Below are 22,776 nucleotides of genomic sequence, written 5' to 3'. Positions count from 1 at the left end.
AATTTTGGAATGTTTAGCATTCAGAAGTCCAGCATTTTCAAACAAATGCACCTAAAATAAAGATAAAATTAACTGTTTTTATTGTTATAGGAATAGCTCACCCCAAAATTTACTCACCCTCAAGGATTTCCAAAGCTTTATGAGTTTCTTTTTTTCTGTTGAGCACAAAAGAAGATATTTTGAAGAATGTTAGAAACGTGTAACTGTTGACTTTCATAGTAGGAAAAACAAATACTATGGAAGTCAATAGTTACAGGTGTGCAATATTTTTCAAAATATTTTTGTTGTAAACTGAAGGTTGCGTAAATCATGACAGAATTTTAGTTTTTTGGGTGAACTGTTCCTTTAACTGAACGTAAAATCTATTTAAAAAGGCTTGGTGTAAATACAATTTAGTGTAATAAATTGAAATATCAGATTTATTTTTGGGTACACATTGCAATTGTTGCCTTGTTAGTTAACGAAATTGTCAAGTAGTAAAATTTGACGAGTGGAAATGTGTAAAAAAACAAAGCCAATCTTAAACATGTATAATAAACGAAAATAAATAGTTTTTAACATTGTTTTTTTATAGAAAGAATAAAAACGGCACATTTTGGACCAAAACAACACATTAAAAAATAGACAATGAAGTCAATTTAAAGCATGCTAAATGTTAAAAATGATAAATTCAAAAAATGCTTTGGGATAGATTCTAATGAAGTAAATAAAGTCAAGTCAACATGCTTCAAAACAAACAAACAAACAAACAAACAAACAAACATTTTATAAGAATTGTCATTTTCATCTAGGTTTTCAGCAGAAGTTATATTATTGAAAACTTTTGACCCCTGAATATTTAACGTGGACATTTATGTTTAAAATCTGACCACAAATATGTGCTTGCTGGTACACAATGGCTGCATTTTATGTGTAAAATGAGCATTATGGGCTGACGGCTTACCTATTTTAAGATGTTAATTTTTGCAGTAATATACAGAGCGGCCACTGGTGGACTTACAAGAAAGGGCACATATAAGAAAACATGCTCAAGTAACATATTTGAGATTGTACAATTGTACACTGCGCCCTTTAGTGGATTTGTGAATTAAAAAAACTGCAAGAAGACGTAGCCCAGGGTACATACTTGTTGGTTCTCATAAATGTAGCCCTGGGAACATATTTCCAATGAGCCTGGGTTGGATAGACCTCACTTAAAGCAAATAGTATGTAAATAATAAATAAATGCCAAAAATGTTTGGGATAGATTGTAATGAAGTAAATAAAGAGCTTTAACCTTATTTTTCCACCAAGTCGACATGCATTAAAACAAGCAATCAAATAAGAATTGTCATTTTCATCTGGGTTTTCTGCAGAATTTGTATTATTGAAAGCTTTTGAAATCTGATTATTTAACGTATACGTTTACGTTTAAACTCTACGTTTAGTCTGAGCAGAAATATGTGCTTGCTGGTACACAAAAAACAGAAGATGTTAAAGGCAAAGCACAAGTAATGTAGAAGAAAGCATTTAAGTGGAAATGTCTAAAAAATAAAACCAAACTTAAACTTGTATGAAAATAAATAGTTTTTAATATTGCTTTAAAAAAAAAAGAATAAAAATAGCATGTTTTGGTACAAAAAACACATAAAAAAATAGACAATGATGTAAATTTAAATGTCAAGTAAAAATAAACAGTATGTAAATGATAGTTAAATGCCAAAAATGTTTGGGATAGATTACAATCAAGTAAATATAGTCAACATCCCCCCCCCAAAAAAATAAAATAAAATAAAAATGTAATAAGAATTGTCATTTTCATCTGGGTTTTCAGCAGAAGTTGAATTATTGAAAACTGTTTCTGATTATTTAACTGAAATCTGATTATTAAACATGAACGTTTATGTTTAAACTGACCAGAAATATGTGCTTGCTGGTCCACAAAAACATAAGATGATAAAGGCAAAGCACATGTAGTGAAGAAAGCATCCAAAATATAGTTTTTACTTAATTTATTGCACTTTATATTTTTTATTTTCAGTTACAAATCTAAATTAGATACGATATTTATCTTTAAAAAAAGTTTGTTAAAATAATTTTTTGTTCCCCTCAGTGACACCTACACCAAACTTAACAGTTAGCTATATTCTAAATGTTTTACTGCAGAGTTTTTATTTTAAAAGGTTGATTTATACAACTTTTCTAGATATATTACAATACATATATTTAATGTGTTTTTTTCTATTAAAAATAGATTTTTCTCCACTTCAGTTTCACCTACATACACCAAACTTAACAGTTTTATTCATATCTATATAAGGGATTTTACAGTTTTTTTCATACTTAATTTTGTATGATTTCTCTAACATTTTATTCCTCAAATAACACAATGGTCAATATTCAATTGAATTCATTTTTATTTCTAAGCGCTTTTACAATGTAGATTGTGTCAAAGCAGCCTAACATAGAATTTCTAGTAAATTGTAACTGTGTCAGTTCAGTTCAGTGTGGTTTAAGTTTCACGGATGAAAGTCCAAACACTGAAGAGCAAACCCATCGATGAGCAGCTCCACAAGTCCCGAGTTATTCCTTCAGTAAAAAAATAGCTCTAATATATAAACAAAATGTACCCATGTTAAAATAATCAAATTTTAGATTCAAATTCTGTTCTAAAAGTTTGCGCGCATTTAAAAAAAAATCTCAGGGAGTTAAAAGGTATGCCAACATTTTAAATGTTCATATGTCCATAAAATTTGTGCGGTATTTCTGTAGATTTCAGCCACAAAACACAGTTAAAGTGTATTTCAACAGTTTTATTTTCAACTCAACAGTTGAATTCATATCATAAGTACTTAACCCACAATATTTACATATTTAAACTGGAATACATAATGTATATTTAAAGTGAATTGGATTAAACTTACTTTTTTTATTTAAAAATGAAAAACACCTCACATATAAATAGACAATACAATGTTACTTTTATTAATCTGTAGTGTGTTGATTTGAAACACTGAAAGTGAACATGCAGGTTTTTTCCGGCAGTCAGTGTGTGTGGATGGCGTGTGATAATTCCTCCGTCCCCGACAGCTAGATAAGATGAAGATGACATCGCTTTCTGCTCAAGCAACCATTCACTGTGGTGTGCCCTACAAAGCCCATTACCCATGATGCCTTGCTTTCCCCACCACCCAGCGTGGCTGTATAATGAACCCCCCGGCCCATTAATAAACAATCTATTTTCTAAGAAGCAGCCATTTGCATTCAATATGTTTGTCCCTGTTGAAAAATGGGCTGTCTCTTTTTTTACCCCTGCGTGTAAGCTAATTATTGCATGATAAAACAGCGGAGGAGAGAAGACGCGGTCATGTGAGATGTCCACGGGATTCATTCGGCCCTCTGTTGATCTTGTGTCTGTCTGATGGATAATTTTGTGAAGCAGAAGGTGCTGAAGTTCCTGTGTGAAAGTCTCCTGTGTTTATTGAGCCTTTGGGCTGATTGAAGACTCTTTCTGTATTATACAAACACTGTTTTGCAGTCAATCATCTGTAGCTCCGCCCCCTCTTGATTACTATCGGCCACTGAGTCATCATGATGAACACAGATCATCTTTTTGTCAAGTGATAGTTCAATCAAAATGAAAATTCTGTCATCGTTTGCGTTTCATTCACATGCGTTTCTTCTGTTGAATAAAGGAGAAGATATTTTGAAAAATGTTTTGAAAAATTGACTTTAACACTATTTGTTTTCCCTACCATGGAAGTCAATATTTAGAGGCATCCAGCTTTTTTTTTAAATATTGACAGAAGAAAGAAATTCATAAAGGTTTGGAACCATTTAAGTGAGTGGTCAGTAAAATTAGCTTAATCCATTTGTTTAATTGGTTGAAAATAGCTGGGATTGTGCGATTGTAAATGTGGGCAAATGTGAATAAACTGTATTTCAATAAATAAATGATTTTTAAAAAATAAATAAAGAAACATTTTGTACAGTATATTAACATTTTATGAAGTATGACCCACATTGAATTCATGTCATACGCATTTAACCTACAATATTTAAGTATTTAAACTCCAATGCTAATGTTTTAAGTACAATTTATTAAAATGTAATTTTCTCCACTTCTTTGTCACTTAAATGCACCAAATTTAACAGTTTTATTTGTATCTATATTTTGAGCATTTTACTGCTGGAATTGGTCATATATAATTTTGCCTGATTTATACAGTATAATTTATGTAGGTTACAACTATAGTACATACTGTATATTTAAAAAATATGTTTTTTCTCCACTTCAGTGTTACATAGAGACACTAAATTTAAGTGTTTTATTTATATCTATATTCTGAAGGATTTTACTGTGGGGTTTGTTCATATATTATTTTACCTGATTTATACAGTATTTTTTTTCTATAGATCACAACTACACTACATACTGTATATCTTATTAAAATTATATTTTTCTCCACTTCAGTGTCACTTAAAGAAACCAAATTTAACAGTTGTATTCATGTCTAAATTCTAAAGGACTCTACTGTGAGGTTTGTTTATATATTATTTTACCTAATTTATACAGTATTATTGCGATAAATTAGATTACAGCTACAATAAATACGTTATAATTAATTAAAATAAGATTTTTCTCCACTTCAATGCAACTTACATACACCAAGTGTAACAGTTTTTTTCATATCTATATTCTGAAGGATTTTACTGTGGGGTTTGTTCAAATATTAGTTTACCTAATTTATACAGTATTATTTCGATAGATTATAGGTACAATACATACGTTATACTTAATTAAAATAAGATTTTTCTCCACTTCAATGTAACTTACATACACCAAATGTAACAGTTTTATTCATATCAATATTTTGAAGGATTGTACTGTGGGGTTTGTTCAAATATTAGTTTACCTAATTTATACAGTACTATTTCGGTAGATTATAGGTACAATACATACGTTATATTTAAGTAAAATTAGATTTTTCTCCACTTCAGTGTGACTCACTCCCACCAAACTTAACAGTTTTATTCATATCTATATTTTGAAGGATTGTACTGTGAGGTTTGTTCATATAATATTTTACCTAATTTATACAGTATAATTTCTATAGATTACAACTAAAATACATACTGTATATTTTAATCAGATTTGTTTTTCTCCACTTCAGTGTAGCTTAAATAAATCAAACGTAACAGTTTTATTGATATATAAATTCTGAAGGATTTTACTGTGGGATTTGTTCATATATTGTTTAACCTGATTCATACAGTATTATTTTTATAGATTAAAACTACACTACATACTGGATATTTTTATCAAATAATTTTTTTTCTCCACTTCAGTGTCACATACAGACACCAAATTTAAGAGTTTTATTCATGTCTATATTGCAAATGATTTTACTATGGGGTTTGTTCCTATATTATTTTACCTAATTTATACAGTATTATTTCGATAGATTACAGGTACAATACATATATTATATTTAATTAAAATGAGATTTTTCTCCACTCCAGTGTGACTCACTCCCACCAAACTCAACAGTTTTGTTCATATTTATATTCTGAAAGATTTTACTGTGGGGTGTTTATATTTCACTTTACATGATTTATACAATATTATTCATATAAATTGCAACTTAAACTCATGGTGTATTTTAGTAAATCTTGATTTTTTCTCTGCTTCAGTGTCACTTACATACACCAAACTTAACAGTTTTATTCATGTCTATGTTCTGAAGTATTTTACTGTGGGGATTGTTCATATATTGTTTTACCCAATTTTTACAGCATTCGTTCTTTAGATTACAACTACAATACGTGCTGTATATTTTATTAAAATTAGATTTTTCTCTACTTAAGTGTCACTCACTATTTCACTTTACATGATTTATACAATATTATTCATATAAATTGCAACTAAAGCTCATGGTGTATTTTAGTAAATCTTGATTTTTTTCTCTGCTTCAGTGTCACTTACATACACCAAACTTAACAGCTTTATTTATATCTATATTCTGATTTTTTTACTGTGGGGTTTGGTGATATAATGTTTTACCTGATGTATACACTATTTTATGTGGATTACTGGTATAGTAAATACTATACTATTTATTAAAATTAGATTTTTCTCCACTTTAATGTCACTCTCATCAAACTTAAGTTTTATTCATAACTATATTCTGAAGGATTTTATTCCTGTTCATGTATAATTTTGTCTAATTTAAAAATTAATATGTCTATTGATTACAACTAAAATACATACTGTATTATTTATTAAAATGAGATTTTTCTCGACTTCAGTGTCACTCACGCACACCAAACTTAACAGCTTTATTCATTTCATTTGGGCTTTGTTGATATGCCTCATTTCTATATAATTTTATTTCCTAAAAGCATGATAAAAAAAATATTATTTTGATTAATGGATAGAACAGATCAAAAAATTTTCACTAAAGTTCTTTAACTCTGTCACAGGGATCACCTTTCTTAATTTCAGCAGATGAACTTTTACTTTTCTAAAAACCTGATAGTTTTGCAAAGATACATTTTACATTTGCAACTCTGCAATGACATTTTTTATAGGGACTAGGCCTTAAGAAGTGTTATTTCTGCCAATACCATGACCTAAATCAACCACTTTACAGGCGGGCTCTGTATTTGTGCTGTTTTTCTTCTTCTGGTGTGTACCTGTATTGTGTTTTGTAAGGTGTTGGTCCTTTTGTGATCCCCTGACTTTCTCCATACCTCTTTTCACCGCTGTTTCTCTCTCTCCCCTCCTGCTTCCCTTCATGCCACGCAGGGCTTTGGCTTTGTAACTTTTGAAACGAGTGCAGATGCAGATCGCGCACGGGAGAAACTAAACGGTACAATCGTAGAAGGACGTAAAATCGAGGTGCTTTCCTTTTTTTCCCTTTCTCTCCGCCCTCTTTTTCTGCCTGCTGACCTCATTTCCTGAACTCATCCTGCGGTTTCTGAGCATCTGCACGATACCTGACCGACTGTGTGTATGTGTGTCACATCTTAGAGAAATATTCTGGGTTATATCAAGCTGATTGCATGCTCTATTGACAACTTCTAAATGCTAAAAATAGTAAATAAGAAGAAGAATTTTGTTTAAAATGTGTTCAAGCCATATTTCAAATTGGGGCACTGTTATATAAAAATAATGTGGTACACTAAAAAATTATGGGTTGTCACAACCCAAATACTAATTCAAATATAGAGAAACCCAACGTTAATTTTCAATTAAATTTAAATTACACTTTTTAACCCAATAGTTAAAAACAACCCAGCGTTTTATATACATACATACATACATACATACACATATATATATATATATATATATATATATATATATATATATATATATATATATATATATGTATATATATATATATATATATATATATATATATATATATATATATATATATATATATATATACATATATATATATGTATAAATGTATGTATATATATAATTAATTATATATATATATATATATATATATATATATATATATATAATTAATATTATATTTATTTATTTTTAAACTTAGAAACAGCTTTAGAAACTGTATCAAATATTGTGAAAAATGACCCAGAATATTTATTGAATTGATCTCTGAGAGGCATTTAATTAGTTGGTTCTGAAGTTGTGCTGATTCTTTAAAATATTCATCATCTTCATCTTTCACTGGATAATGTACAAGCAATTTAAAACGCATTCAAAATCAGAAGACATCATGAGTTGTTTGCTTTGTCCCTCATGAGATACATCTGGGATATTTTGGTTTCCATTGCCTATGTATGTCATCAATTCAAACTGTTATTAAGGCACCACAAAATGTAGAAATTCTGCCAAATATTTGCATTTACAAACTTTTATTTTGCAATGTGTATAACTCTAAAATAATGCATTGTGGGAAATGACTGTATAATCTAAAAGATATTCATGCATGTTTTGCATGAGCGCAGTTTTTCCTGCATGGCTTTTGAGATGTATGTTCCCGCAGTGCTTTCACATCTCTCTGTATCTTTTTTTCTCAGGTGAACAACGCCACGGCGAGAGTGATGACGAATAAGAAAGTAGTAAACCCGTACACAAACAGTAAGAGCCTATAAATCTCCTCAGCATGACTAAACGGCCGTCACCTGCTTGCCTCAGCATTTACAGCTGCTGAACGCTTCTGACTCTCACTGACAGACGTTGTTTTAACCCCAGCGGGATCTATTAAAGTACACGCTCAAGTGTTTGCCTGGATATTTCCATCTCTGTCCTGTGTTTCTGCAGGCTGGAAGCTCAACCCAGTTGTAGGAGCCGTTTACGCACCAGAGCTCTACGCAGGTGAGGATGCACACATCTGTTCGTGCCAGTATTCATTTTTGCTCATGGTTGCCAGGTGTCACTAATATTTTTCAATAGGTTTCTAGGTTGCCTTACAGGTTGCTTGTACAGTATACACTTTTTAGTTGCTACCAAGTTAAATCTGGTTGTTAGGGGGTTCTGGGGAGTTGCTAAGATGTTCTAAACTGTTGCTACAGTGTTCTAGTTGGTTGCTAGGATGCTGCTAATGTTTTTGGCTTGGTTGCTAAGGTCTTCCACACATATTAATTTTCTCACATGGTTGTTAGGTGTCACTAATATTTTTCAATTGGTTGCTAGGTTGTTCTACAGGTTACTATACACGTATTAGTTGCTAACAAGGTATATCTGGTAGTTAGGGGGTTCTGGGGTGTTGCTAAGATGTTTTACACTGTTGCTACAGTGTTCTTGTTGGTTGCTAGGATGCTGTTTTTGGTTTGGTTGCTAAGGTCTTCCACATACTAATTTTCTTACATGGTTGTTAGGTGTCACTAATACTTTTCAATTGGTTGCTAGGTTGTTCTACAGGTTGCTAGTATACATTTTTTTAGTTGCTAGCAAGTTATATTTGGTTGTTAGAAGGTTCTGGGGTGTTGCTAAGATGTTCTTAACGGTTGCTGCAGTGTTCTTGTTGGTTGCTAGGATGCTGCTAATGTTTTCGGTTTGGTTGCTAAGGTCTTCCACACATTCATTTTCGCACATGGTTGCGAGGTGTCAATAATATTTTTCAATTGGTTGCCAGGTTGTTCTACAGGTTACTAGTATATACTTTTTAGTTGCTAGCAAGTTATATCTGGTTGTTAGGGGGTTCTGGGGTGTTGCTAAGATGTTCTACACTGTTGCTACAGTGTTTTTGTTGGTTGCTAGGTTTGGTTTGGTTTGGTTGCTAAGGTCTTCTACATGTCCTGGTTGCTAGGTGTCACTAAGATTTTACAACTAGTTGCTAGGTTGTTCTATTGTTGCTGCTAGTATGGTCTTTTTTGTATGTTTTTAGAGTTTTTAGAGTTTTATCTGGTTATTAGGGTGTTCTTCTGTAGCTGGTTGCTAGGATGTTGCTAGGGTGTTGCTAGGATGTTTTGGCTGGTTGCTATGTTGATCTAGTTTGTTGCTGAGACGTGTACTGTTTGGTTGCTAAAGTCTTCCACTAGGGATGCTCATTTCGGTTAATTTTGCTAACCGACAACCGCCGCTCATTAATCAGTTATTAACGGTTAACTGGTCAGATTACTATTAATTTTATATTAAACGAATTGACGTGTCTATTTTGTGTCTGACACATTAAATATTGCATTTTAAAATACTGATTTATTTTTATATGCTAGCATATTAATAATAGAACAATACAACAGAGCATTTTCACGCACCTGCAGTGTTTAGCACAGAAGAGCAGAATAATCTAAATAAAATGAATTAAATAAATAGGACTGCCCTACATTATTTTCCACTTAAATAATTAATTTATATTACAAATCCAAAATACTGACTGATTATTTTTAATAACCGGCATAGGCTGTTTTTTTTCCATTAATATTTTTGTCTTCCGTCAAATAAAATAGCAGACTTCCTCAAATTGCTCGCTCCACGGAAAATAAGCATTTATTTAATGCCCCGCTGTTATTATTATAATATCAAAACCTTTTTACATTCTTAATAGAAATCATTATTTTATTTTAAAGATTATGTCTTGCTATATGGTTTCCTTTCTCTCCCTCGCGGTTCAAGTGCGCGCTGCGTGATGAAAAGACAACAACAACGCGCGTATATGTTGACTTTTTGTAAACAGTTTTGTTGTTTAAATATGATATTGCATTAATGTGCATACATGCTTTATAAGCTGTAAAATAAAAGGTAAAGCCTATTTGTTGTGTTTATGACACAGATCCAGGTCAACCTCAGCACTTTTTTGGCATCAACACGTCTGTTTCAAACAGCAATATTCTAATTCCATTTTGCTTCTTTGCAAATGTGTCTGTAGGCACGGGTTATACGTTATCGTCCCGCAAGTTAAGTATGTCTTGCAGTTGAACAAGTGGTCGACCACAGCTAACGTGTTTTTTTCATTCCAAAAACGTGAGGCGCACCTCACCGCCTTTATGTTGACAAGGAAAAAAGAAGAGAAGAGGCGCGGTCCTCTTATGAAACGACCGAATCAGCTGGGTATCGATTGTGCATAAGTGTTGCTGTCTGTGTTGTTACAATTGTAATATTTAATAATATTATTATATTCAAGATTTGTACATTAATACAGCTCTGGATAACTTAAAACAGCGATTACACCTTCAAAGCGGCAATAATGAGTCCTTAAGTAAAGTGAAACGGCTATAAACTTCAGCAAGATAGAGTGATTATATGCAGAATCATACTTTATCTCTAAATAAAGTATAACTATAGAAACTGTGTTCATCTTAACTGAAAGCTTCTACATGTTTGCTTGGCTCACGCATCACGCACCTGTCAGTCAGTCAGTCAGTTAGTCAGCACGTAACCCCAAAGGGTTAAACAGATAGCGCACAGCACTATACGATTACAGAAAAGTTTGCGCTGTTATGATTCACTTACCTTTTAATACGTGTTGATGCGATTATAATCCGCTATTATAAACAACAATAACTGAATGTTTTGAATGGGTAATGTAGCAGTGGCGGGATGCATTTTGGTCCCCGCCATGGAAGAATGAATGTAGCGGAAACCAAGCTCTTTAAAAGTTCTCTGTAGTTGTCTTGACAACACAAACTGCTGCTCTGGGATGAGCCGCGTGCAAAAGATGCCTCTCTTAACGCAAAGGCGCATTCAATCGGCACCTTATGCAGCCAAACTAAAAATATATAAATTAATAATTTTAATCGTTTAACTGATAGCATTAATCGGTTACAAACGCACCCTTTCGGTTAACGGTTAATCGATTATTTTGTCTTCCACTCTAACTACTTTCTAGATGTCATTAAGATTTTCCCGGTTGTTAGGTTGTTCTACTTTAGCTGGTTGCTAGGGTGTTCTACTATAGCTGATTGCTAGGGTGTTCTACTGTAGCTGGTTGCTAAGGTGTTCTACTATTGCTGGTGTCTCAGGTGGTTTTTGTAGCTGTTCTAGCTAGGATGTATAGTTGCTATGACATTGCTATGAAGTTGCAAATGTGTTTTGATTGGTATTTTTAGGATGGTTGCTAAGGTTCGGATTACTTAAAGGGATAGTTCACCCAAAATGTGTCATCATTTACTTACAGTAGCCTTAAGTTGTCACAAACCTGTTTAAGTTGAACACAAAATAAATTATAAAAAAAAAATTTTGAAAACCTTTTATTATTGACTTTCATAGTATTTTTCCCCTTTTTCCTGTTTTTATAACATTCTTCAAACTATCTTCTTTTGAGTTCAACAGAAACTCAAAAAGGTTTGGAATCACTTGAGGGTGAGTAAATACAGAGTAAAGTTTCATTTCTTGGTAAACTATGCCTTTTCGTTTTTCTGCCTGGTTCCAAAGGTGTTTTGGTGCATTATGGGGTCCGTCCCAGCAGAGCTGATCTGGGGTTAAATGTCTCGCTCAGAGCGCACTGCTGATGTCAGTAATTTTCCACTTTATGGAAGTGAACCCGAGACCGCTGTGTTAGCAGTCCTCAACCACCAATCCACCAGCACCCAATAAAAGCACTCATGCTAGCGTGTTATTAGTGAAACTAGATGCCACGTTGGCTTCCATTCTCAATAAAAAAAGCACACGCTATTGAACACATCATAACCGCTGTTTTAATTTATTGCAGTCAGATGGTGGTCGTATCATTAGCGCTGCTAGTTAGCTCTCGGCTCAATTTGATTAGCAGTCACGGATCACATTTCTTTTAAAACTCTTCAGTGTGCACAAATGAAGAATTCAGCGCGGAGTAATTGGCTCCAGTTCATTTTGCGCGCTCTGTTTCGAGTTCATTCTGATTTGCCCCCGAGTCTCAATGACTGTAAAAGTCTTTCATAAGGAAAATGAAATGGCATGGAGCTCAGCGGAGCCATATGCTAAACACAGCACCAACAAACTAATGCACCGGCACATATTAAAGCATGAAGCATGATACCTGTTCCTCTAGATAACATTATATAATCTACAATTAGATTCAGTATATCTATAATATATTAAAATATTATTGTACAAATAAGATATATACAGATTTAGAAGCAATATTTTTTAAATGTGTGTAGATATAAAAAAAAAACATCTGCGTTCTGCGTTCTGTCCAGTTTAGCTGCTTGCTAGGTGCCACAGAGATGTTCTAACTGGGTATTCTACTGCAGCTGGTTGCTACTGTACTCTTTTTGGTTGCTAGTGACTTCTAGTTGGTTGTTAGGGTGTTCTACTGCAGCTGATTGGTACTGTACTCTTTTAGGTTGCTAGTTAGCTCTAGCTGGTTGTTAAGGTGTTCTACTGCAGCTGCTTGCTAAGACGTTTAATGCTTTTTTCAATATTTAAAATGTGTGTGGTTTCCCAGAGATGAGTTGCCGCTGGAAGGGCATCAGCTGCGTAAAAACTTGCTGGCTAAGTTGGCGGTTCATTCCGATATGGCGATCCTGGATTAATAAAGGGACTAAGCCAACAAGAAAATGAATGAATGAATGAAAATGTGTGTGGATAAATATAAAAACATCTGTGTTATGTTTGGTTGCTAAGGTATTCCAATTTAGCTGGTTGCTAGGTGTCACTATTATGTTCTAACATGTTGCTCTACTATAGATGGTTGCTAAGATGCTCTTTTTGGTTGCTAGTGAAATCTAGCTGGTTGTTAGGGTGTTCTACAGCAGCAGGTTGCCACGGTGTTGAATCTGTGTTCAGTTTTTGAGATGAATTAAGACATAAAAAACATTTGTGTTCTATTTGGTTGCTAAGGTCTTGCAACTTAGCTGGTTGCTAGGTGTCACTAAGATGTTCTACCTGGTAATTCTATTGTAGCTGGTTGCTACGAATCTCTTGTTGGTTGCTAGTGAGTTCTAGCTTGTTGTTAGGGTATTCTAGTTTAGCTGGTTGCTAGGATGTTCAGTCTGTTCAATTTTTAAAATGTGTGTAGATAAATATAAAAACATCTATGCTCTGTTTGGTTGCTAAGGTCTTCCAATTTAGCTGGTTGCTAGGTGTCACTAAGATGTTCTAACTGGTAATTCTATTGTAGCTGGTTGCTACAAATCTCTTTTTGATTGCTAGTGAGTTGTAGCTGGTTGTTTGGGTATTCTAGTGCAGCTGGTTGCTAGGGTGTTGAATCGGTGTTCAATTTTAAAAATGTGTGTTGGCAAATATAAAAACATCTGTGCTCTGTTTGGTTGCTAATGTCTTCCAATTTAGCTGGTTGCTCGGTGTCAGTAAAATGTTCTAACTGGTTGTTAGGTTGTTCTCCTGTAAATAGTTGCTACGATACTCTGTTTGGTTGCTAGGATGTTTATTGTTTTGTTGGCGGTTTATTCCGATATGGCGACCCTGGATTAATAAAGGGACTAAGCCAACAAGAAAATAAATGAATGAATGAAAATGTGTGTGGATACATATAAAAACATCTGTGTTATGTTTGGTTGCTAAGGTTTTTCAATTTAGCTGGTTGCTAGGTGTCACTATTATGTTCTAACAGGTTGCTCTACTATAGATGGTTGCTAAGATGCTCTTTTTGGTTGCTAGTGAGTTCTAGCTGGTTGTTAGGGTGTTCTACGGCAGCAGGTTGCTAGGGTGTTGAATCTGTGATCAGTTTTTGAAATGAATTTAGACATAAAAAACATTTGTGTTCTATTTGGTTGCTAAGGTCTTGCAACTTAGCTGGTTGCTAGGTGTCACTAAGATGTTCTACCTGGTAATTCTATTGTAGCTGGTTGCTACGAATCTCTTGTTGGTTGCTAGTGAGTTCTAGCTTGTTGTTAGGGTATTCTCGTTTAGCTAGTTGCTAGGATGTTCAGTCTGTTCAATTTTTAAAATGTCTAAATTCATTTAAAAAACTGAACACAGATTCAACACCGTGGCAACCTGCTGCCGTAGAACATCCGGTAACGCTTTCTTTTACAACCCGCAAAGTACCGCGTAAGTACAGTGAAATTACAGTGTACTTTTCTGTACGTACTGTGTAAGTATAATAAACGTATGTGTAGGTATGAGGGAACAAACCGTAATGCTTGGGTAAAAAGGGGGTATCAACCAGATGTTCATCACGAAAATTACCGCGTAAGTACAGTGAAATAACGGTGTACTTTTCTGTACCTATAGTGTAAGTATAAATAACGTTTACGTAAGTATAAGGGAACAAACTGTAATGCTCGGGTAATAAGGGGGTAACAACCAGATATTTAGCATAAAAGGTACCGCGTAAGTACAGTGAAATAACGGTGTACTTTTCTTTAAATTGCAAATGAACAAACCATAATGTTTGCGTAAAAGGGGAGTAACAATAAGATATCCATCACGCAAAGAAGTATATTAAGTTTACGATGTACATTTCTTCAAGTATTGTATACATATAAAGAATTATGCAAGGATGGTGACAACCTATTGCTATCTGCGAATGTACTGTATATGCACCTGCGTGAGTACATTAGTACTCTTATTCAGTGCTTGGGTTTTATATGGGGTGTTTAATGAATAAAAGGTTTACAACCTGTGAAATTATGAACCCTTATTGTATACTGTATGTATTTTAAATCTGCAATTTAATATAAAATATATTTCCATACACTACTTACCTTATGTTTACTCGTCGATCTCACCAAAGCCATCAATGTCTCCATAACTCACTATCAACAAACAACTTTGCATGACATAGGCCTACCGTCAGGGTTCAATGCAGATTAAAACAGGCTCGCATCTTTACTGCTGTTGCACAGGGGGGCTAACTGTTGCATTTCAGTAAATGTATAGCTGATGCTTTATAGAAAAATCTAGTAATTTGGTCTTTAATTAATAAAAACTGCTGCTGTAGTTTACTCTGTTCTTAGTGTTCAAGTATACACTAGTATGTTAAAGTTCAGCTTCTTCCCTCTTTGTTCCCTGTAGTTAAAGGGTAAATACAGTATTTGTTCCCTCCTTGTTCCCTGTACTTACAGGGTAAATACCACATTTGAGGGTTGTAAATTAAAGTGAAGCTTTGTTCCTCCCTTGTTACCTCCTTGTTACCTGTACTTACAGGGTAAATACCACATTTGAGGGTTGTAAATTAAAGTGAAGCTTTGTTCCTCTCTTGTTCCCTCCTTGTTCCCTGTACTTATAGGGTAAATACCACATTTGAGGGTTGTAAATTAAAGTGAAACTTTGTTCCTCCCTTGTTACCTCCTTGTTACCTGTACTTACAGGGTAAATACCACATTTGAGGGTTGTAAATTAAAGTGAAGCTTTGTTCCTCTCGTTACCTCCTTGTTACCTGTACTTACAGGGTAAATACCACATTTGAGGGTTGTAAATTAAAGTGAAGCTTTGTTCCTCTCTTGTTACCTCCTTGTTACCTGTACTTACAGGGTAAATACCACATTTGAGGGTTGTAAATTAAAGTGAAGCTTTGTTCCTCCCTTGTTACCTCCTTGTTCCTTGTACTTATAGGGTAAATACCACATTTGAGGGTTGTAAATTAAAGTGAAGCTTTGTTCCTCTCTTGTTACCTCCTTGTTACCTGTACTTACAGGGTAAATACCACATTTGAGGGTTGTAAATTAAAGTGAAGCTTTGTTCCTCTCTTGTTACCTCCTTGTTACCTGTACTTACAGGGTAAATACCACATTTGAGGGTTGTAAATTAAAGTGAAGCTTTGTTCCTCTCTTGTTACCTGTAGTTAAAGGGTAAATACAACATTTGTTCCCCCCTTGTTCCCTTTAGTTTACAATGTAAAATCTTCAAGGCAGTGAAATAAATATACAAACACACAATACATTTCTTCTTTACTTTGTAACCTTTATTTTAATAAATAAGCATTTTAAAAGACTTCATATTAATCAAACATTGTCTTGTCTATCATTGCCTATACTCATTCATTTTCTCTTCGGCTTTGTCCTTTTGTTAATCTGGGGTCGCCACAGTGGAATAAACCACCATCTTATCCAGCATATGTTTTACGCAGTGGATGCCCTTCCAGCTGCAACCCATCTCTGGGAAACATCCATACACACCCACTCACACGCATTCACTACGGACAATTTAGTCTACCCAATTCACCTGTACCGCATGTCTTTAGACTGTGAGGGAAACCGGAGCACCCGGAGGAAACCCACGCGAACGCAGGGAGAACTCCATGCAGAAACCTTCTTGATGTGAGGAAACAGCACTACCTACTGTGCCACCGTGTTGCCACCCAGCTGCAACCCATCACTGGGAAACATACATACATACTCATTCACACACATACACTACGGACAATTTTACCTTACCCAATGTCACCACATATTTTTGGACTTGTGGGAGCACCCGGAGGAAACCCACGCTAACATGGGGAGAACATGCAAACTCCACACAGAAATGCCAACTGACCCAGCCGAGGCTCGAACCAGCGACCTTCTTGCTGTGAGGCGATTGTGCTACCCACTGCGCCTGCCTATACTCAAACAGCAAAATAACACATTATTTCCTTCCCCCTTTTTTTCTGGCATCTCTTGCTTGGCTTCCTCTTCTGCTCTTCTCAGCTTCCACTGAGGACTCTGATGGTGAGTGGCTGATGAAATCCCATGGGTCTTGCTGCTCTGCATTTATATAAAATATATGAACAGACAGAAAGGCTTTTAGTAAGCTATAGACATGTTTATTTTCCTGTTTAATGTGTGTGTAGTGGTTGTCCAACAATTTCACACACTAAACATTTACAGATACCATACAGACACTATACATTACTATCAAACAAAAGTACTATGATCAGATCATATGGTAGATTGTGATCATTTATAGTGATAATAATTAAAGGGCAGAGGGGAAAAGGCTTAAATAGTAGGCTACTGTGCTAAAGTCCTAGGCAAACGTTAATAGTAATTGGGGGGGGGGGGGTATTGATATATCAAACTGGCATGCTACAGAATATATCAATTTACATTTCCAAACATTAATTTTGTCATTAACTTTGCTGTAATTAACGTATAAAGGGAGAAAATCGTCTGCACAGTCAGTATGACAACAGCCACAGAGATCTGACCTGCTCATCATCCAGTCTTTCTGGAATGACATGAAGAAACTAAATCCAGAGGAACTTTGGCAACATTTCTAAGATGTGCAAAGTAAACGACAGTAAACATTGGTAAATATTCGCTGCTGGCCGTTTAGATTCGGCCATGAACTAACGTTAATGTTACGCTAAAAACAAATGAAACAAAATAAATATAATCTGGTTAATGCACAATTTCTAATCGTAACAATAGCCTTATTTACTGACAACGATTTACTCACATGTGTTACATGGTGACAAGACGGAGCAATTCCAAACGTCCCAACAGTCTGAGCAAAACCTCGTGGCGTGCTGCTGCAGTTTGATTCGGATCTTTAGAGGCTTCTTGATTCACAACTCGTTTGAATCAACAAATCAGTAGGCGCGTACCTGAAGTGATACAATATCGCGAGATGGATTCAAATGCACACAGAGCTGTCTGTTGTTCTCGCGATGTTTTGATGTCACACTGATCGGTTTGTTGAAGACGAATCGATTCAACTCTCCGTCCTCCATTCCCAGATTTTCCTGTTCACGGCAGTACAAGGACGGCAGCGCGAGGTAAATAAAACAAGTATTTTTATGACGTTATGTACATAGAAGTGTTTGTTTAGGTTTTTGTTTATATCTGATGTTTGTACCTATTTTTAACAATTACACCCTTTTCACAACACTGTTATGACGCGTTTAACGATAATCAGGATCTAAAATCCTTGAGTTTTTTATATGATTTTTTTATAAAATAACATTTATTTGTGTTTACGTATGCATTATATAATATGATTACATGTGCGAGGTGTTTCAAACAGTGTCTATGGTCATGAGTAAATTAGAAGTTATTCTCTCTTCTTGCTGGCGTTATCAGTTTCACAATATTTTTTTATTTTTCTAATTGTCGAGACAACACCATCGTAAAGTTTTCATTTTATTTGAGCAAAGAAGATTGTAAAAAAAATGTGTTGTACTTTCCCATTCACTGTGCTGAAATGTAAAAAGGGTCCATAACAGTACATCAACCATATTATGTTATCTTTCACTTTATTTAGGACTAATGATGGGTTAAGACATGTACTTTAATCAAAAACTAACCTTAGGGGTAGTTAACCCAAACGTTACATTTACTTACCATTTAATGAGTGACACAGAATTTAAATATGTACACTGAACTGCAAATAATCTTTACTTCAAAGTCTATACTGCCTGCACATATATTTAAGCCTTTTCCCCTCTGCGCTTTAATTATTATCACTATAAATGATCACAATCTACCATATGATCTGATCATAGTACTTTTGTTTGATAGTAATGTATAGTGTCTGTATGGTATCTGTAAATGTTTAGTGTGTGAAATTGTTGGACAACCACTACACACACATTAAACAGGAAAATAAACATGTCTATAGCTTACTAAAAGCCTTTCTGTCTGTTCATATATTTTATATAAATGCAGAGCAGCAAGACCCATGGGATTTCATCAGCCACTCACCATCAGAGTCCTCAGTGGAAGCTGAGAAGAGCAGAAGAGGAAGCCAAGCAAGAGATGCCAGAAAAAAAGGGGGAAGGAAATAATGTGTTATTTTGCTGTTTGAGTATAGGCAGGCGCAGTGGGTAGCACAATCGCCTCACAGCAAGAAGGTCGCTGGTTCGAGCCTCGGCTGGGTCAGTTGGCATTTCTGTGTGGAGTTTGCATGTTCTCCCCATGTTAGCGTGGGTTTCCTCCGGGTGCTCCCACAAGTCCAAAAATATGTGGTGACATTGGGTAAGGTAAAATTGTCCGTAGTGTATGTGTGTGAATGAGTATGTATGGATGTTTCCCAGTGATGGGTTGCAGCTGGGTGGCAACACGGTGGCACAGTAGGTAGTGCTGTTTCCTCACATCAAGAAGGTTTCTGCATGGAGTTCTCCCTGCGTTCGCGTGGGTTTCCTCCGGGTGCTCCGGTTTCCCTCACAGTCTAAAGACATGCGGTACAGGTGAATTGGGTAGACTAAATTGTCCGTAGTGAAGCGTGTGAGTGGGTGTGTATGGATGTTTCCCAGAGATGGGTTGCAGCTGGAAGGGCATCCACTGCGTAAAACATATGCTGGATAAGATGGTGGTTTATTCCACTGTGGCGACCCCAGATTAACAAAAGGACAAAGCCGAAGAGAAAATGAATGAGTATAGGCAATGATAGACAAGACAATGTTTGATTAATATGAAGTCTTTTAAAATGCTTATTTATTAAAATAAAGGTTACAAAGTAAAGAAGAAATGTATTGTGTGTTTGTATATTTATTTCACTGCCTTGAAGATTTTACATTGTAAACTAAAGGGAACAAGGGGGGAACAAATGTTGTATTTACCCTTTAACTACAGGTAACAAGAGAGGAACAAAGCTTCACTTTAATTTACAACCCTCAAATGTGGTATTTACCCTGTAAGTACAGGTAACAAGGAGGTAACAAGAGAGGAACAAAGCTTCACTTTAATTTACAACCCTCAAATGTGGTATTTACCCTGTAAGTACAGGTAACAAGGAGGTAACAAGAGAGGAACAAAGCTTCACTTTAATTTACAACCCTCAAATGTGGTATTTACCCTATAAGTACAAGGAACAAGGAGGTAACAAGGGAGGAACAAAGCTTCACTTTAATTTACAACCCTCAAATGTGGTATTTACCCTGTAAGTACAGGGAACAAGGAGGGAACAAATACTGTATTTACCCTTTAACTACAGGGAACAAAGAGGGAAGAAGCTGAACTTTAACATACTAGTGTATACTTGAACACTAAGAACAGAGTAAACTACAGCAGCAGTTTTTATTAATTAAAGACCAAATTACTAGATTTTTCTATAAAGCATCAGCTATACATTTACTGAAATGCAACAGTTAGCCCCCCTGTGCAACAGCAGTAAAGATGCGAGCCTGTTTTAATCTGCATTGAACCCTGACGGTAGGCCTATGTCATGCAAAGTTGTTTGTTGATAGTGAGTTATGGAGACATTGATGGCTTTGGTGAGATCGACGAGTAAACATAAGGTAAGTAGTGTATGGAAATATATTTTATATTGAATTGCAGATTTAAAATACATACAGTATACAATAAGGGTTCATAATTTCACAGGTTGTAAACCTTTTATTCATTAAACACCCCATATAAAACCCAAGCACTGAATAAGAGTACTAATGTACTCACGCAGGTGCATATACAGTACATTCGCAGATAGCAGTAGGTTGTCACCATCCTTGCATAATTCTTTATATGTATACAATACTTGAAGAAATGTACATCGTAAACTTAATATACTTCTTTGCGTGATGGATATCTTATTGTTACTCCCCTTTTACGCAAACATTATGGTTTGTTCATTTGCAATTTAAAGAAAAGTACACCGTTATTTCACTGTACTTACGCGGTACCTTTTATGCTAAATATCTGGTTGTTACCCCCTTATTACCCGAGCATTACAGTTTGTTCCCTTATACTTACGTAAACGTTATTTATACTTACACTATAGGTACAGAAAAGTACACCGTTATTTCACTGTACTTACGCGGTAATTTTCGTGATGAACATCTGGTTGATACCCCCTTTTTACCCAAGCATTACGGTTTGTTCCCTCATACCTACACATACGTTCATTATACTTACACAGTACGTACAGAAAAGTACACTGTAATTTCACTGTACTTACGCGGTACTTTGCGGGTTGTAAAAGAAAGCGTTACCGAACATCCTAACAGCCAGCTGGTTGTTAGGGTGTTCTACGGCAGCAGGTTGCCACGGTGTTGAATCTGTGTTCAGTTTTTTAAATGAATTTAGACATAAAAAAACATCTGTGTTCTATTTGGTTGCTAAGGTCTTGCAACTTAGCTGGTTGCCAGGTGTCACTAAGATGTTCTACCTGGTAATTCTATTGTAGTTGGTTGCTACGAATCTCTTGTTGGTTGCTAGTGAGTTCTAGCTGGTTGTTAGGGTATTCTAGCTTAGCTGGTTGCTAGGATGTTCAGTCTGTTCAATTTTTAAAATGTGTGTAGATAAATATAAAAACATTTATGCTCTGTTTGGTTGCTAAGGTCTTCGAATTTAGCTGGTTGCTAGGTGTCACTAAGATGTTCTAACTGGTAATTATATTGTAGCTGGTTGCTACTGTGCTCTTTTGGTTGCTAGTGAGTTGTAGCAGGTTGTTTGGGTATTCTAGTGCAGCTGGTTGCTAGGATGTTGAATCTGTGTTCAATTTTAAAAATGTGTGTTGGCAAATATAAAAACATCTGTGCTCTGTTTGGTTGCTAATGTCTTCCAATTTAGCTGGTTGCTAGGTGTCACTAAAATGTTCTAACAGGTTGTTAGGTTGTTCTCCTGTAAACAGTTGCTACGATACTCTGTTTGGTTGCTAGGATGTTTATTGTTTTGTTATTTTATTTTATTAATTATTTTGGTATATATGTGTGTAGATAAATAGAAAAAAAAAAAACATCTGTGTATGTTTGGTTGCTAAGGTCTTCCAATGTAGCTGGTTGCTAGGTGCCACTAAGATGTTCTAACTGGTTGTTCTACTGTAGCTAGTTGCTACTGTGCTCTTTTTAGTTGCTAGTGAGTTCTAGATGGTTGTTAAGGTGTTCTACTTCAGCTGGTTGCTAGGGTGTTCAATTTTTTTTTTTTTTTCAATTTTTGAAATATGTGTAAATAAATATAAAAACATCCGTGTTCTATTTGGTTGCTAAGGTCATTCAATCTAGCTTGTTGCTAGCTGTCACTAAGATGTTCTAACTGGTTGTTTGGTTGTTCTACTGTAGATGGCTGCTACGATTCTCTTTTTGGTTGCTAGTGAGTTAGAGCTGGTTGTTAGGGTGTTTAACTAAGGCTGGTTGCTAAGATGTTCAATGTTCTTGGTGTTTCAATGATGTTATGGCTGTAGAGAATGTGTGTGTGTGTGTGTGTGTGTGCGTGTGTGTGAGTGTGTGAGCGTGCATGTGCGTGCGTGCGTGCGCGTGCATAGATAGAAATGTCCAGTCAGGCTGTGTGTGCGTGCGTGCGTGTGGGGGTGTGTGTGCTTGTGTGTGGGTGCATGCGTGCGTGCATGCTTGGAGCGAAGAGTCCAGTCATACTGTGTGTGTTTACAGGCTACTGATGCTGAGAGCAGGACCACAGCCAAACACTCAACATATGCTGACGTTTAGTGCTGATGAACAGACACGCATACATGCACATGCACACAGTTTGACTTTCTCACTCCAGCATCTGACTGGACACTTCACTCCACACACACGCACACACACACACACACACACATACGCACTCACTCTGATT

General features: G+C 35.3%; 1 protein-coding gene across 48 annotated transcripts in view; it reads left to right on the top strand.

The window, feature by feature from the left end:
• Window positions 1–22,776, top strand: part of rbfox3b (RNA binding fox-1 homolog 3b) — a 997,536-nt gene that overhangs the window by 514,644 nt on the left and 460,116 nt on the right. For 28 of the 48 annotated variants that reach the window (XM_087243785.1, XM_087243780.1, XM_087243783.1 and 25 more), the window contains 2 exons: window positions 8,041–8,101; window positions 8,285–8,338. In XM_087243785.1, coding sequence (XP_087099911.1) covers window positions 8,041–8,101; window positions 8,285–8,338 — 115 coding nt within the window. Of the gene's footprint in view, window positions 1–6,787; window positions 6,881–8,040; window positions 8,102–8,284; window positions 11,547–22,776 lie in introns of all 48 variants that reach the window. The other 20 variants (XM_087243765.1, XM_087243763.1, XM_087243758.1 and 17 more) reach the window with 2 other exon arrangements.

This window comes from Danio rerio, chromosome 3, assembly GCF_052040795.2.
Source record: "Danio rerio strain M-AB ecotype USA chromosome 3, GRCz13ab, whole genome shotgun sequence".
In the NCBI taxonomy this organism is placed as follows: Eukaryota; Metazoa; Chordata; class Actinopteri; order Cypriniformes; family Danionidae; genus Danio; species Danio rerio.
This window is presented reverse-complemented; position numbering and strand designations above follow the sequence as displayed.